General features: G+C 41.5%; 1 protein-coding gene across 1 annotated transcript in view; it reads left to right on the top strand.

The window, feature by feature from the left end:
* The window catches only part of Tmco1 (transmembrane and coiled-coil domains 1), a 32,707-nt gene extending 16,588 nt beyond the window's left edge, over positions 1-16,119 (top strand). The window contains 3 exon segments of the mRNA XM_023699794.1: positions 2,051-2,147; positions 15,262-15,410; positions 16,064-16,119. Of these exon segments, the coding sequence (XP_023555562.1) occupies positions 2,051-2,147; positions 15,262-15,410; positions 16,064-16,119 (302 nt within the window).
* The last annotated feature ends 697 nt before the right edge of the window (positions 16,120-16,816 follow it).

A 16,816-nucleotide genomic window follows, 5' to 3' on the forward strand; every position in this document is an offset into this window, starting at 1 on the left:
AAAAAAAAAAAGAAGTGAATGTTTTATTTGAAAAAATTCATTTGAGGGCTGGCCAGATAGCTCAGTGGATTAAAGTGCCAGTTTAGGCAGACACAGGGACCAGGATTTGATCCCTGGCATGCCATGCCAGCGCCGCCCCTGGGGTGCGCTGAGACAGGGACTAAGACTGGGCGTGGTGGTGCATGCCTGTAATCCCAGTTCTTGGGAGGCTGAAAACAGGAGGATCACTATGCGTCCAGTCTGTGTAGTGAGACCCTTTAGACCTGTACTGAATACATTAAAAAAAAAAAACTTTACTAAAAAATTTTGTTTTGGTTTTTTTGAGACAGTCTCACTGTGTAGTTTAGGCTGGTTTTGAACTCATTCTGTAGCCTAGGCTGGCTTTGAACCTATGGCAATCTTCCATCTCCCAAGTGCCGGGATTACGGGCATGTACTACCATGCCTGGCATTAGAAGTGAGTATTTTATTTTATTTCATTTTTTTGAGAGTAGGAAGAATTTATTGGGAAAAACAAAGTTTCTATCTAAGAGGGACAGAAGGGTCTGGGTTACCCGTCAACTCTGCTTCTCAAGGATGTTTATTGAATAAAGCTATGACGTGAGGTGGGTTCAAGGTGGTACCAAACTATAATCAATAAGATTACAAGTGTAGTCGTTTAGGTAATAGTGATCCAGTGGAAAATTACAAGGTAGGTATGAAGTGGAACAAAACTATAGTCAACTAATAAGGTTACAACAAGTATAGTCACTTGGGTGATATTAAGTAGGGACCAAATGGGGAAGAAAGTCACTTAGCAAGTGTACAAGTGTCCTTTCTTGAAGCCTGACCTTCAGTAAATGCACCTCCAGCCACAGCTGTCTTCTGTGTTGACCTTTGAGGGCCCAGCCTTGTCTGACTGCCAGTAACATTTTGACCTAACTTAGCTGTCCATAGTATTCCCCTCTCTGAAGAGGTATCCATAACTGCTGAGAAGTGAATATTTTAAAAAGTAGCTCTTCTTACTTCTTGACAACAATTATTGTATATTCCCCATAGCACATTTGGAAACTTTAAGAGAGAAAAAAAAATTGCCAATGTACCAGTGACCCAGAAATAACATCTGTTAATCTGATTTCTTTAGAATCTTTTGTTTATGTATTTAAATAATATGTAATTAAGGAAGAATTAAGTGCAGATGACTGAAGCCTAACACCCAGCAGCCTAACACTGAACATGGTGGTTTCTTGTCGCTCAGAAGTCTAGTGGAGGGAGAGTGGCTCTTGAGAGCACTTTAGTTCTACCCTGGAGACTCAGGGCCGTAGCTGGAGGCCCCTTGTAGCCAGCTGGCTGCTTGGCCTTTGGGCATTTTGTTCCTCATGCAAGTCAAGGAGAGGCCTGAGGGGATGCCTTGCAAGTCTGTCCTTTTGATTTTTGTTTTTTGGTACTGAGGATCAAACTCAGGACCCTGCACTTGTCTGGCAGGCACCTATTCTACTGAGCAATCTCCCTGGCCCGATGCTTTTTTTTTTTTTTTTTTTTTTTGTGGAACTGGGGATTGAACTCAGGCCCTTGCGCTTGCCAGGGAAGCGCTTATTCCACTGAGCCATCTCCCTAGCCCCTCCCTTTTGATTTTTTGTGGAACCAGGGATTGAATTTAGGCCCTTACGCTTGCCAGGGAAGTGCTTATTCCACTGAGCCATCTCCCTGGCCTCCCTTTTGATTTTTATTAGAACATGTTTGCAGTGTATAGTGGTCACATTCATCATGGGAGTTAATGCATGTACATTATACATAATTCTTTAATTTTTCCATTTACGTCCTCTTCTCCCCTTTCTTATGCCCTCTCTCCATCAGAGCTGCGCATGTAGCTCTGTGGAATAGCCTTTGCCTTGGAGCCCTGAGGGTCCCCTTCATTACTTGTACTTAAAACCCATTGGTCAGGTTTGGGGTAAATGGCTACCACACTGCATCGTGAGGTGACCAGCAGAAGGGGAAGTGGGAGATGGGTGGTTTAGCTAACAAGACAGCTTTTTGCTCTGCGGAGCTTTTTAACAAATGAGCTTTAGTGTGAAATGACAATTTGTTGGTTTCTTTATAGGTTCGAATGAAATCCATGTTTGCAATTGGCTTTTGTTTCACTGCCCTCATGGGAATGTTCAATTCCATGTGAGTATCTTATTGAGTGGGTTTGTCTAATAACCACTGTTGTCTCTCTCAGATACATATGTATTTACATCTTCATAAACGTTTTCATTGTGTTTTTTCTTGATACAATTTCAAACTTGTACAAAAGAATTATGGACTATTGAAAATCACAATATTTTCTGTTTCTTCTCTTTCTCTCTCCCCTAACATCTCTCTCTCTCTGTCTCTTCATCTGTCTGTCTGTCTGTCTGTCTGTCTGTCTCTCTCTTTCTCTCTCATTGGTGATATTGGTGATTGAACCCAGGGCCTTGTGTTTACTAGGTAAGCACTCTACCACTGAGCCATGTCCCAGACACTGTATTCGTTCTCTCCCTCGTCATGTTATAAGTGTACTCATACAAAGATTATTTAGGCATTTTTATTAATCATTTGAGAATGCTTTTTTTCTTCTTTACTCATGACTGCTTCATTTTTTAATACAACCTCAAAATAGTTATCAACATCAAGAGGATTTAATTTTGATAGATTATAACTAATAGACATTATAACTCTTTTTACTTTTTTAATATTGAGGATATTTTATTTATAAGGTAAAGGTTTAGGCACTATGCAATCCCTAAAACATATTATGTTCCCTTTTTAAATTGCCTACCAGAATATTGTTTCAAACTACAGGTAGTCATAGAAAGATGTTTTGACCCTTAAAATAGAGTCTTAACAACTATAATCTTCTTTAATGGTGAGGTGGTCAGTTACTGTTGTCTAAACTAGCATATGACAGACCTGAAAAATTATGGAACTGCTTTTGACATAAGTTAGAAAAACATTCAAAAATGACAGTCATTTCTTGCCTGTATAAAGTTCAGCCGACCTCTACCACGCACGTCAGACTTCTCTTGTTCTCTCTTTTCCTTTCCTTCCTCTTTCTCTTCCCCTATTCTTCTCTTGGCCTCTCTGGCCCTCTCCCTACACCTCTTCCTTCCTGCCCTCCCTGGTAAGAATATACTTTGTACCAGCACTGTGCCTAGGTATTAGAGTATAATAAATAAGCTGCGACCCTGGTGCTCAGTAGCATCAAATTTTATAGGAAGAAAAGATACACAAATGAATGTGTCCATAGGTGTTCTGATAAGAAATATGTTTGAGGTATAGTAGGTAAGAAAGAAGGGAGTAGTTATTTTTATCTAGGTGAAAGATTGGGGGAGGGTGTGCAAAATAGTTTTAATATAAAGTTTCCATTTAGTGGTGGCACACACCTTTAATCCCAGCACTAGGGCGGCAGAAATCAGGAGGATCACTACAGGTCTGAGCTGCATGGTGAGACCCTGCACAAAAAAATAACAAAGTTTCCATTTAATCACCATTAGACTCATAGACCTTTCAGCAGATTAAAGCGCCTGCAAGCAGGTGCAGGGGTGGGGGGTTCAATCCTGGACATGCCATGCCAGCCCCGCCACCAGGGCATGCTGATAGGGCAATTGAGACTGGGCATGGTGGCGAACGCCTGTAATCCCAGCTCTTGGGAGGCAGTAAACAGGAGCAGCACTACAAGTCCGATCTAGTAGTGAGACCCTGAACACCCTGTAGACCCTTCCCTAAAATACTAAAATAAAATAAAACATAGTACTTATTTAAGTTACATATTCTTTGTATATACACACATATTAAGATATTTGTACCTTAAAATTTTTATTCGCAATTGTTTCGTAATCTGCTGTATTTACTTGTTTTATTCTGATTCAAAGGTTGCTTTTTGTTGGAGAGTGGCCTGTGTCAGCACCCCAAACCCCTTTCCCAGGCGCCTCCTTGGCGAACCTGCCCACTTCTCCAGACTTTACTACTCAGGAAAGGCTTGTAGAGACCTAGCCTTTCTGCTAGTTTGTTACCCTAACCCAAGGGCAAACGGGGATGAGTGACAAAGAGACAGTCACGTTAGCAAGGGGCCCTGTTTCCTCAGGCCTGCAGGCAAGAGCTTCTGGGCTGGGGTTGTGCTAAACTGACTCAGTGTCAGTCTTTCATCCAGTCACCCTCAGGTCAGGGGAGCAAATTAGTATCAGGTCTCTTCTAGGTCTCTAGAAGCTGCCTCAGTTGGAAAGGCTCACTCACAGGTGTAGGCTGGTTCCCTGGGGTGGCGCCTGAGAGAGGGACCTGGGATGAGCAGCACAGGCTGCTCTCTGATATTTGGTGCCTAAACAGGGACCCGGGCAATGGGAAAAGTCCAAACTGGAGAACAGGGACTCTGGAACCTGGGGACAAGCCTAAATTGGGGAGGCTCTGCCTGGGTGGAAAGTGTAGGGAGTGAGCGACAGAGAGCCCTGTGCCTTGGCCCCTGCCTTTATTCACTCAAGCTCTGCCTCCTGAAATCCACTTAGTACAGGCTCAGGTAGATGACTTAAACTCTTCAGCTCTGCTAATGCTCCTTTGTGCTCACAGAGGCCAGCCAAGCCTTAGTCTTCCTCTGGTCTCCACAGCTTCCTTGGGATACTTTAGGTGATTCTTACTTTTCTAGACTTAGGTCAGTGTCCCCCTCCAATAGACTGTAAGTTCCTCATATATTTAAGTGTGAAGTGTTCATGTCCTTTGATAGGTTCTGGCCCTAGCATGAATTGCTAAAATCATTATGGTGGTCATCTAATATGGCCGATGCATTTAAAACAAGGCCCATCTTCCCAAGACCACCTCCCCCTTCTTCTCCAACTTAGCCCAGGACATAATTTACTTTCATCCTTCCTGTAGCCTCAGGGAAGACCCCCCAGTCAGCCCTCTCAGGCATAGCTAAACATCCTCTCCAAACTCTACCCCTAGCAAAAGCCCCTAAAGGCCTCAGCCTTCCTTTGTTCCAATCAAGAGAATTCTTCATCCTTCCCCACATTCTTTCCCGTGTGTGCAAAGAAAATAAATCCCCTTTGTCTTTTTTGTTCTGCCTGTTTCTCTGCTGCACTAAGTACCTATCATCCTTCAGGTTCAAAGCCTGTTCAGATGTACAAATAAAATATTTTGAAATACACAGCCCTATTCCCTCTGTCCTGAAGCTGTTGATTCTGTTTCAAATAATCAGTTTCTTAAATGCCAGCATCTTTTAAGGGTGACACCAGCAAACCAATCAAAAAACTAAATTCTCCAACTAAGAATCCAAGAATGGCTGATGAAAATGTTTTTTGCTGATTCTTAGGTCGTAGACTGACTCTTAGGTCCACAGTAGCTCGAAGAGTTTTGTAGTATAATAAGCTAATCCTAGCAGTAAATATATATATTCCCCACCCCCCCACCGCCTGTATTTAGTACAGGGTCTCACTACGTAGATCCGACTCCTAGTGATTCTCCTGTTTTCATCCTCCCAAGTGCTGGGATTACAGGCATGCACCACCATGCGCAGTCTCAATGACCATCTCAGCACACCCTGAGGATGGGACCAGAGCTAGCACAGAATGCCAGGGATTGAACCCTGGCTACTGCACTCTGCCTAAGCAGGTGGGTTAGTCTGCTGAGCTGTCTGCCCAGCTGATTTTCAGCTTTTTGTGAAGATCCTACATGAATATTTAGATTTCAGCTGTGTTCATACAGTTCAAAACTGTGTGCTATTTTTTTGTGTGTGAGAGAAAATTGTTCCAAGATCCCCTATAGGGATCCCTAAAAGAAGCTCTGGAACAGAAATTATAACCTATGCAAGGCATATAAAATACAGGGGTCAGGATGGGGGACCAACAGAGACCACCAGGCTTGTGTAAGGGCAGTGTGGTATGTAGTTCATTGTGCTCAGCCAGCCATGGTGGCACACACTTGTAACCCCAGCACTCAGGAAGCTGAGGCAGGAGGATCTTTGGGAGTTCAAGACCAGCCTGCACTACAAAATGAGTTCAAGACCAGCCTGAACTGCATATTGAAATCCTGTCTCAAAAAAAAACCAAAGGAAAAGGAAAAGCAATTTATTGTGCCTTGGGGTATGTTGATAGAGAGTGTGATAAGCCTATTTGCCCCAAACCAGAAAAAAAGTGCCCCCATTTTACAGGGATTAAAAAAAAAAAGAAAAAAGGGAACATTAGGCAGGAAATCCCAGTCAACATCTATGGTCAAAGTTCCCTAGCAGTGTTGTACCTCACAGGGCTGAGTTCTGGAAGTGTCCAGTGTAAATTCTCCGGTGTCTACAGATGTCCAGGAGCTGCACAATTCCTTGTCCTATCTTACTTCCTCCACAGCATCCTGTGCTCGCCTGTGACAGCCTTAGGTGCTGAGCTGAGTTCCCTGCAAAGAGCAGCACTTCTGCTGGCAAGCAGGCTGGGGGCTGGGAGAGTCAGGTCGATTGGAATCTTACAGCAATGGCCTGGCCTAGCTATATTTGATCGTTTCTTGGACTGCCTGTCTTGGGCCTCAGAAAGGCTGGTTATCTTTGCGTTAGCATTGCTACTTGCATGAAACCCATTATGTTCCCTGCCAAAACAGCACTCGTCGTGTGTTCCCATCTTTCAGCTGTCCTCAGTTATAGTCACCTGGAATTGAAACCTGTTTCCCTGTTTCTCTAAATGTTCTATATTCATCTTGTCCCAAATTGAATTTTAGATGCTGAGTTTTCTCTAGCTGTGCCAACCCACGGTTCCTCTCAATTCATAGGTCCTGTTTCTGTTTGGGTAGGTATCTATTCATCTGCCCATCCCTGCCTCTCTCTCTTTTCACCCATCCTGGTCCCAACATTCTTTTTCACTTCCACATCCACAATTACCTCTTACCCTGGTATGATAGTAGCATCCTCACTGATTCTCCTCTTTAGGTATCTCCTTTCACTCTAACATTGTTAAATTTTTGGGCATGGTAACTCATATCTATAGTCCTAGCACCAGGGAGGCTGAGGCAGGAGGACCATGGTGAGTTTGAAGCCAGCCTGGACTAAATAGGTCAAGGCCAGTCTAAGCTATATAATGAGAGCCTATGTGAAAACACACACACACACACACACACACACACACACACACACACACACAAATGATAACGAAACCCCCTTAAAACATTGTTTAAAACATTGTTAATCATCTTCAAGTCCTGTTAGTCATTATCTAATAATATCCCATACTAATGGTTGAATCCTAACCACATCTTGAATACTACATTATACCTTTCTGCATATGTTACCTCTTTATTCTTTATCCTTTGAGCTAAGGGTTATAATTACAATTTTCACTTTACAGATGAGGATATGAGTCTCCCAAGTTATATAGCTTGGCCAATGTCTTTAACTGTAGTAATGATTAAATTAAGATTTAATTCCTGTCTCTTGGACTCTAGAGTTCACACATCATTTTCCAACTGGCTCAACTGATTTTGTTTCTGTTTTGACATGGAGAACTCACAGCATTGCTTGCCAGGCAGCACTGTGTCCCTGAGCTGAATCCCAAGCCCTACCAATTGATTTTGGTTCAAGCTCCAAACTCTGGCTTTTCTGCATCTGTACTGCAGCCCCAGCTTATTCTTTGGACTTTCGATTTCTCACTGCTTCTGGCTGCTCTGTTCACTATTCCTGAGACACTTACTCTTTCACTTGAATTGTGGACTAGGTTACATCCCTCTAAAATAATCTTTAAGTTTTTTTTTTTTGATCGGGGGATTGAACTCAGACCCTTATGCTTGCCAGGGAAGCGCGTATACTACTGAGCCATCTCCCCGGCTCCTTCCTTTAAGTTTTGGTTAAAGTTTTTTTTTTTATTCATTTTTGTCTTTTTGAGACAGGGTTTTACTGTGCAATTCAGGCTGGCCTTGAGCTCACAGCAATCCTGCCTCAGCCTCCTAAGTGCTAGGACTATAGTCATGCTCCACCCACACCTAACTGGTTAAAATTTTACTAAATTTATTTGGAACAAGATAGGTGAGCCTGGAGATTCTGTGTTAACCAAAACAAGCCAGGAAGAGAAAGACAGCTACCCACACGTTCTCATTTATGCGTGAGTGCTAAGGAAATTGCTAATCACAGAAGTACAGCGTGGGATAGCAGTTGCAGAAAGCTGGGCTGGAGGGGTGGGGATAAACAAAGATTTGGTAAGGAGGACAAATACACAAATAGGCAAGAGGAGTAAGTTCCAGCATTAGAGCCCAGCACACTGGCCGAGTTGTAATCTGTCGTATGGTTCAAAATAGCTGAAAGAAGCAGTCTTCAATGTTTCCAGCACAAAGACGTCTTTATGTTTGGAGTAGTGAATATGTTAAATATCCTATTTTGATCATTATACATTACATGCATTTTTTGAAATGCTGTCATTGTAGCCCATAGCATGTAGTTATGTGTTATTTTAAAGTAAGATTACTCATAAATAAATTAGCTTGGAGATATTAGGCATCCGTATAACTTCTAATATTTCTGTACAGGAACGTGCTATATTCTGCTAAGTATTTTAGCTACTATTGTACTTTCTTTCCAAGTTTTGCCTATATCTCATTTTCTAGCTTGTTACTATAATATGTAGGTATGTTATCAGTTTTTGTAATTTCATTTTCTAAATAGATATCTTGCTGTACTTTTCATTGTCTGAATTTTTGTTTGTCTAGTTTTCTAGGTATACAAACAAATGATCAGACAAATAATAATAGTTTCATGTTTCTAAATTCTTCTGTCCTTCTCTTCATTCTCCCTTTCCTGCCCCCATAGTTCTAATTTGCATTGGATTGGAATATCTAGAAGAGGACTAACTAATGATGGAATTCCAAAGATGGGGACACAGGGGCCGGGGAGATGGCTCAGCATAATAAGCGCTTCCCTGGCAAGCGCAAGGGCCTGAGTTCAATCCTTGGTTCCACAAAAAAAAAAAAAAAAAAAGGGACACGATGCAGAAAATACTGTATCACTACTATGAATTTGTAGAGGACTGAAAAGCTGTATGTCCCCCAAATTTGGGAGACAAAATTACCTTCCTCAGGCAGATACTCTTTAAACTATGAAGGGCTATATTATTTTCCTAAGGGTAGGAGGGGTAGGAGTTCAGGGGATTGACTCTGTGTGTACTCTACCACTGACCTACCCTTTTTTGAGATAGGTCTGGCTAAATTACCCATTATAGCTTAAAACTTATGATCCTCCTGCCATAACTTCCTTACTAGCTGGGTTTATGTACCCTGTTCCAAGTACCATTTTTTAAAAGTATGTGTCATACCGATGCCTAACAGAATTACATAATATATCCTCATCATCATGTATTTGGTAGTTGATAGGCTTTACATCAAATATCTGATTATGTCATTCATCAGTACATGGTAAGATATTAGATGCTTTTTAAAAAAATACTTGAGGTCTTTTAAATTTTAGAAGTCAAACAAACCAAATAGAGAATCCTGGCGTGGTGGCACACGCCCGCAATCCCAGCACTCAGGAGGCTGAGGCAGGATTGCCGAGAGTTCAAAGCAGCCAGAACTGCATAGTGAGGACCTGTCTCAAAAAACAGAACAAAACAAAACAAAGTCAAGTAGAGCTGTCTTTAGAAGAAAAGTGGTATGAAAGCATCATAATTACACCTTTGAAAGACTACTGTTGGTGTACAGGAAAGTTAGTATTTGTTTTAATTATATTATTTTCTGTTTGTCAACTTTTGTACTCAGAACCTTGACAAACAATAGTTTATATTTTATTTTGATTTTCAAAGTTCATGTAATGTAATTACTTTATTACATATTAATGCAATATTCATATTTTTGTTCTGGTTTTTGTACCCTATACATTGTTTTCAAAATATATTTGAATATCAGTGGTTATAAATTAAAGTTTATGTCTCTCCTTATTAGCTGGCATATGAAATTAGAAGTCTAATATGCATTTTGCTTATATTAAACCAAAGCTATTCAGTTTTTTTCTCCCAGTACTAGGAATTGAACCCAGGACCTTTGTACTGAGCTGTATCCCTACTCCTTTTTATTTTATACTTCAAGACACTAAGTTGCCTGGGTGGGCTAGAACTTTCGATCCTCCTGCCTCAAACTCCCAGAGTCCTGAGATTATAGGTAGGTGCTACCACATCCAACCAGAGCTATTTAATCTTAAATATAATTTCTCTGAGTTTAGATTCAGTCATTCCTTTTTTGTAAATTAGACTATATAGTCACTTAGTTTTCCTTTTTTCAGTCTTAAAATTTGTTGGCAGCTGGCAGATACTTGAAGGAAAAGACCTAAAGTTAGGTAGAGCAGGGAAGAACTTGAGCTGTCAGGCTGCTGGAGAAGCAGAAGGCGCCCTACTGGACCACAGCTGGTTTATTTCGGGGTTTTCCTCTCTTCCTCCGCCTCTGCCTCTGCCCTCTCCCCTGCTACTCCCCCCCCCTCTTTTTTTTTTTGAGACAGGGTCTCACTATGTAGTTCCAACTGGCCTTGAGCTCATCTGTAGCCTGGGATGGCCTTGAATTTACAGTGATCCTCCTGTCTCAGCCTCCTGAGTGCTGGGATTACGGACAAGAGCTACCACACTCAACTTCCTGAATCATTTCTGTAAAGCTGAACTAATAGAATTTTAGAATTGGAAGAGTTGTGGAAAGCCATTTAACAAAAAACTTTACCTGCAATTAACAGAATTCCCTTCAGTACTTTTTTTTTTTTTTTTTTTTTTGGCAGATCCGGGGATTGAACTCAGATCTTTGCGTTTGCCAATCAAGCGCTTATCCTACTGAGCCATCTCTCTGGCCCCACAGTACTTTTTTTTAGTAGACAATTTTCCACATTTCAGTTATTTCCAACAATGAGGAGCATGGTGGTTTTTGAGGTAATACATGCTTTTATTGGGTATTTTTAAAATTAAGAGCACAAATGCACTTTTATTTTCCATCAGTTTAAATCCCTAGGTACAGCATCACATGGATTTGGTGTCCAGTAACCTTATCAGGAAGGTTGCTTTGAGCTTAGCACCAGCCAAGAAGCTGCTTCCAGGAGCCCAAGTTCTTGCCACAGGGCACTCTGGTTTGTTTGGTTTTCCACCTGGAGTCACTGTGTTATCTTTTGTTCGTACAATAAGCACATCTTTGCCCAAGGAAAATTCAGGTTCATCATGGGCATAAACACCTTCAGTTGTAAAAAGGCTGTGTGTTCCCTTTGGTTCCAGAGACCCTGCTAATAGCCAGCAAAAGTGGCCTTGCATCACAGTCTTCCAACACATTTGCCTTTTAGAAGGTGCCTCCCCAGGCTCCAGCATGAAGCTTAAGGTGGCTTTTTGTTTTGTTTTGTTTTTGATGTATTTAGTACAGGGTCTGCGGGGGCCGGGGGGGTGTCTCACTACACAGATCGGACTTGTACTGATCCTTCCTGTTTTTCATCCTCCCGAGCACTGGGATTACAGGCAGGTGCTACTATGCCCAGTTTCAATCACTGTCTCAGCATACCCCAGAGTCGGGGCGGCATGGCATGCCAGGGAATTGAGCCTCCCGACCCCTGTGTCTGCCTAAGCAGGCACTTTAATCCACTGAGCTATCTGGCCGGTCCTTAAGTAATTTTTATGGTTTGCAAGTAGCTCCTTTTATGGAATGAAAATACCCCTCCCTGTACTCCTACTTGGCAGTGCAGGTCATGGCTCTGGGTTCACAGGGAGTAGGTACACATCAAGACATAGTAATTTACCTGTTGTAAATCATCTGTCTTTGTATCTTCCTGCTTTTCTTCCCCAACTCTTTTCTTTATTAGGTAGGTCACAAGTTTATTTACTGAGGCATATACAATGTTCTAGTCCTTGGGAAAAATTAATTCATTAAAAGTAAGAATTCTTGGAGCTGGATGTGCTTGTATATGCCTTTCATCCTGACTGCTCAGGAGACTGAAGTAGAAGGATCACAAGTTCAAGGCCAATTTGAGAAACTTTGTAAGACTCTGGTATCAAACTAAAAAACAAAAATGCCAGGGGGTGTTTCTCAGTGGCAGAGCACTCCTGGGCTCAATCCCCAGTACCACACAGAAAGAAAGAAAGGAACGAAAGAATTTTTGGAAGGTGGTTTTATGTTTGCTGCTGGTTTACCAGCTCATGCATAGTATATTTTCAGCCTCACATAATTGAATAACTTAAACGGATAGAAGATTTTCTTTTAATAGTACAGGTTGAAAATAACAAAGAATAAAATGCTGAGATGTAGCTGTGGTTGTGCAGGCTAGTGGGGTAAGCACCACTGACCCTCTCTTCTGTCCCTTCGTCTCATAGTCTGACTACAGAAAAAAGAACAATGACAGCAACATGCCTAGAGCAGCACACTGCCAGCACATAAGGATAATTGCACTTCGTACTTCTTGTGGGGAAAGGAGAGTATCTGCTGGAAAAAGCATTACTTTTGTTTTACTTTTGTGAGGTTAGTAGAAAAGAATGACAGTGATTACTTCAAGTAGCTCTTAATATATATTGTAGCTCGTGATTGAGATCTTTCTCTGGTAATGTATAGCAGGACAGCAGTTGGAAGTATAGTATTGAGTGGATTGTATGTACGTAGAAGAGAGAAAATTCAGTCTATTTGATAGTCATTGGGCAAGCCTTTTGAAACCATATGGCAGCTGATTTGAGCATTTAGGTTTTTTTTTTTTTTTTTTCCACTGAAGAAAATGATGCATTGGTACTTTTTCTCCCATGGAAACATTCAAATATCCAGTGTTTTTCTAAGAGGCAGTTTTTTAGCCCCTGTGATAGGGATTAAAGACCTATTTGGGGGTCATTTGGCTATGCTGTCATATTTCTGTTTGGGCAATTTAAGGCAATTTAAATAAAAATCACATTAGTTTTTAACTAAGTTTAGTTTTTTTTTTAATTTTAGCTTATTAGTGCACGTGTGCAGTACCTAATGTTTATCTTCCTTGAGTGGAGAGGTCCATGTACAGAAGACATCCCAACTCCTTTGTTTTTGTTTGGCTTTGGTACTGGGAATCAAACTCAGGACTTTGTACTCACCAGACAGGCGATTGTGCCACTGAGCTATATCCCTGGCCCAATCCCAACTCCCTTTTTTATCGTTTGTCCTTTCTCTTCTTCCTTCCTCCTTCCATCTCTTCATCTCCTTCCCCATTAAGAACAGTCTATCTCCCTGCTTCCTATTGCCTGTGTTTTCTTTTTCTTTTTTTTTTTTAATTAATTAATTAATTATTTATTTATTTATTTATTTATTTTGTGTGTGGCCAGCTCAGCCCACCAGGGGGCGGGGCGGGCTGGCATGTGGTGCTGGGGATTGAACCGCGGTCCCTGTGCTTTGCTAAGCTTGTTCTGAGTAGGTGCTTTAGACCACTGAGCCATCTCACCAGCCCCTTGCCTGTGTTTTCTTTTGCTCTTTATTTTCAGTCTGGGTTTCTCATGTAAGAGAACCTGTGTGATATTTAAGCTTGTGTGTCTGATTTATTTTGTTTAGCATTATGGTCTCAAGGTGCATTGGTTTCCCACAATGACTCAGATTTATCCTTCCTGGCAGAGTAGTGCTGCGTGCAGTATAAGTACCTTTGCTCTCTCCACGCCTCTGTGGATGGGCATATAGGCCACGTACAAGATTTGTCTGTTATGCCTTATGCTACAGCATATGGGCATGTATATAACAAGGTAATAGAAGATCTTTAGGGAAGACACCTCAGAGAACAGCTGAGTCCAGTGGATTTCTGTTTTTAGTTTTTGGAAGACTTTCCACACTTATTCCATAGTAGTAGTACTTTTACTCCCACCAACAATGATAAAGGGTCCCGTAGCCTCTCCAGCACTTGTAATTGATATCTTGCAGATAGGCATTCTCTGTGGAGTGAGATGGAATCTCAGTGTTGTTTTAATTCACATTTCTCTAATGAGTAGTGATGGTGAGCATTTTTGCATTTATTTATTGGCCATTTGTATGTCTTCAATCAATTTTTAGGGTTTTTTATTTTTGCGGAACTGGGTATTGAACTCAGGCCTGCCAGGGAAGCGCTTATTCCACTGAGCCATCTCCCCAGCGAAGGGGGTGTTTTTTTGGTACTGTGGTTTGAACTCGGGATCTTGCACTTTCCAGGCAGGCATTTATGCCACTGAGCTATCTCCCTAGCTGCTTTAATCACAATTTCTATAACAATTTATTACTGTCTAGTTATGCAACTTATTCATAGAAAACATAAAAGACCACTCTATCTCTTAACATTTTCCCATAAGCAATGTTTTGGGGGGGTTTTTGTACCGGGGATCGTACTCCGGACCTTGTGCTTGCCAGGCGGGTGCTCAATGAATATATATATTTTTCTAGCTCTTTTTCTTTTAAACTTTTCTATTTTAGAGACTTTTTATTTTAGAAAAAATAAATTATTTTCTAATCCTAGAAAAGCTATTAAGCAAGTTATCTCAGACTTGTGTATAATTTAATGATTAGCTTCTTTTCATTTACATCTATGTTTTCTGTAAGTCCCTACTCACTAACTTCTATTCTGTTTAATGTGTGTGTTGCAGCTCTTTGACCCTTTGTAAGGAAGGTTCTTAAAATCTTGCTGGTGTTATCCTTGAGAACAGTGGCTCTCAGAGCATGACTTAGGCTTTCCTGGCCATTGACACTCTTTCATAAAGGTCCTTGAAAGATACACTGCTTTGGCAATAGTCTGCAATAGCCTGCCTTTTCATGAATATACGGTGGAGTTTTCTAGAAGCTTCCTGATGTGTTCGTCTGAAGCCTCAGAGAGTACAAGTCTAGCTCGCTGGCTTCTGTTAAGCCTAACATTAAGAGCTTGCAGGAAAAAGTGTCAGCCTTTGCAACTATGTTGCTTTTGTTTTAGAATATACTTTCCAAAAAGTTACTGTTTCATAAAAAGTTCTTATGTTAGCATACAAGTGAATTTCTATTTTTTATTCAGTTAATAAATATTTTAACATTTCTCAGTCTTAATTTCTAATATAGTAAATATGAGTAGCTATAGCCTATAACCTACACAAAAGAAAAGCTTTTTAGCCCCCCCCCCATCATTTGTCGGTATGTAAAGCAGTCCATGTGCCACAAGTGAAAGCGGCTGCATTAGGAAGATGTGGATGGGATTAATGCAGGCACTTCCTTACCTCATGCTCTTGAGCTTCACGTCCCCCTTTGGTGCTCGCCCTCCCTGTGTTGTACAGACATCAAGGTTTAGAGGTCTATTTCTGTCCTAGATTCTTCTCTGAAGCAAGAAGCTTGTCAGTTTTCCAAAACTAATAGTTGTTTGCTTTTTTCTTTTTAGATTTGATGGTCGGGTGGTGGCAAAGCTCCCTTTCACCCCTCTTTCTTACATCCAAGGACTGTCACATCGAAACCTGCTGGGAGACGACACCACAGACTGTTCCTTCATCTTCCTCTATATTCTCTGTACGATGTCAATTAGACAAGTAAGTGACCATATGCACTCTTGAACATGTAAGTTTTTCTTTGCTTAGGTTGTACTTTCGTAATGCTAGAAATGTTTTGTTGTTGTTGTTGCTTCTGAGATCTGTTGCTAATTTTAGAATTCTAGTAGGTCACCCTAAATCTGTTTTTAATATACATAAATGTAGAATACTAACCATTCAGGGTGAGAAGTTGGGATAAAACACATGACTTCCATCTCCTTGATATTTTTTTTTTCCTTTTGGCCTTTTTGAGGCATGGTCTCACTGTGCAGTTCAGGCTGGCCTTGAGCTCACTTTGTAGCCTTTACTGGTCTTGAACTCCCAGAAATCCTCCTGCCTGAGCCTCCTGAGTGCTGGGATTACAGGCATGGGCCATCACACCCAGCCACTACACCCCATTCTTAACAGTCCTTGAGTTCTTTCTCTGTTGCATCTGTCCAGAGCTACAAAAGTAAGGATTGAGTTTATTTTCCAACTACGATTTCTTCATCACACACCAGTGACATTTGGGAGTTCAGGAGCATCAATAATTTGGTGATTTTAGGGTAGTCACAGTTGAGTTAAACTCTGGGCTACAGTGTTTACCTGACCCTCTGAATTAATGAACACTCACAGTGAAGAACTGTGAAAGCAGAAGAAAGTGTGATCGGTGCTGAGTTCAGAAGAGAGACTCAGCAGTGGATGAGAGGGGCGAGGTTTGCCGTATGAGGTAGCTTCGGAGATGGGACTTGAAAAGTGAAAGGGTTAAAGTCTGTGGCTCAAGAAGAGTGCAGATCATAGAGCAGTATGAATTTTCTGAACAGCTGCCATCCAGCAAGCATTAGCTTGGAGAAGTTTGCACTAAATAGGATATGATTCTTTCAATATTCTTTCAGAGCTGTCTCTTTTCCCCTTCTAAATCCTGACAGTAGCAGTGGATTTCTGGTTAGTCTGGCCCGTGAGAATCAGTAAGAAGTAAAGTGAGCGTGTATGGTTCAGAAAGGGGTGTTGCTGTGTATTTTTCTGGGCTCCTCATCGCATCCCCCCATGCATGCAGCACCCTGGCCGTTCTGAGCTGCCTGCACAGCCCCATGTTGCTCTTACCTGGATGTTCTTTTAGTTCCTTCTTTTCCTTCTCTCCGGATGCCTCCCTCTTTGCTTGTTACATGCAGTCCAGCCTCAAGGCTTTCTGGAATCCTTTTGGGATTCTGAAGCAGAGATGGAAGAGAAGCCTGACCAAGTGCAGAGCCATCAGGAGACTTATAATAATCAAGCCAAAACCGTGACAGTGGCAGGAGGGAGGAAAAGGAAGGGATGAACTGAAAAATATACTTGAAGGTAGCACAGCAGACTTAGGGATTGATCTAATTGAGGCAAAGGAGAGAAAAGAAGGTGCCTTGTAAGTGTCTGGCTTGGTGACCGAGGATCTGA

This window comes from Octodon degus, unplaced genomic scaffold, assembly GCF_000260255.1.
Source record: "Octodon degus isolate 3935 unplaced genomic scaffold, OctDeg1.0 scaffold00116, whole genome shotgun sequence".
In the NCBI taxonomy this organism is placed as follows: domain Eukaryota; kingdom Metazoa; phylum Chordata; class Mammalia; order Rodentia; family Octodontidae; genus Octodon; species Octodon degus.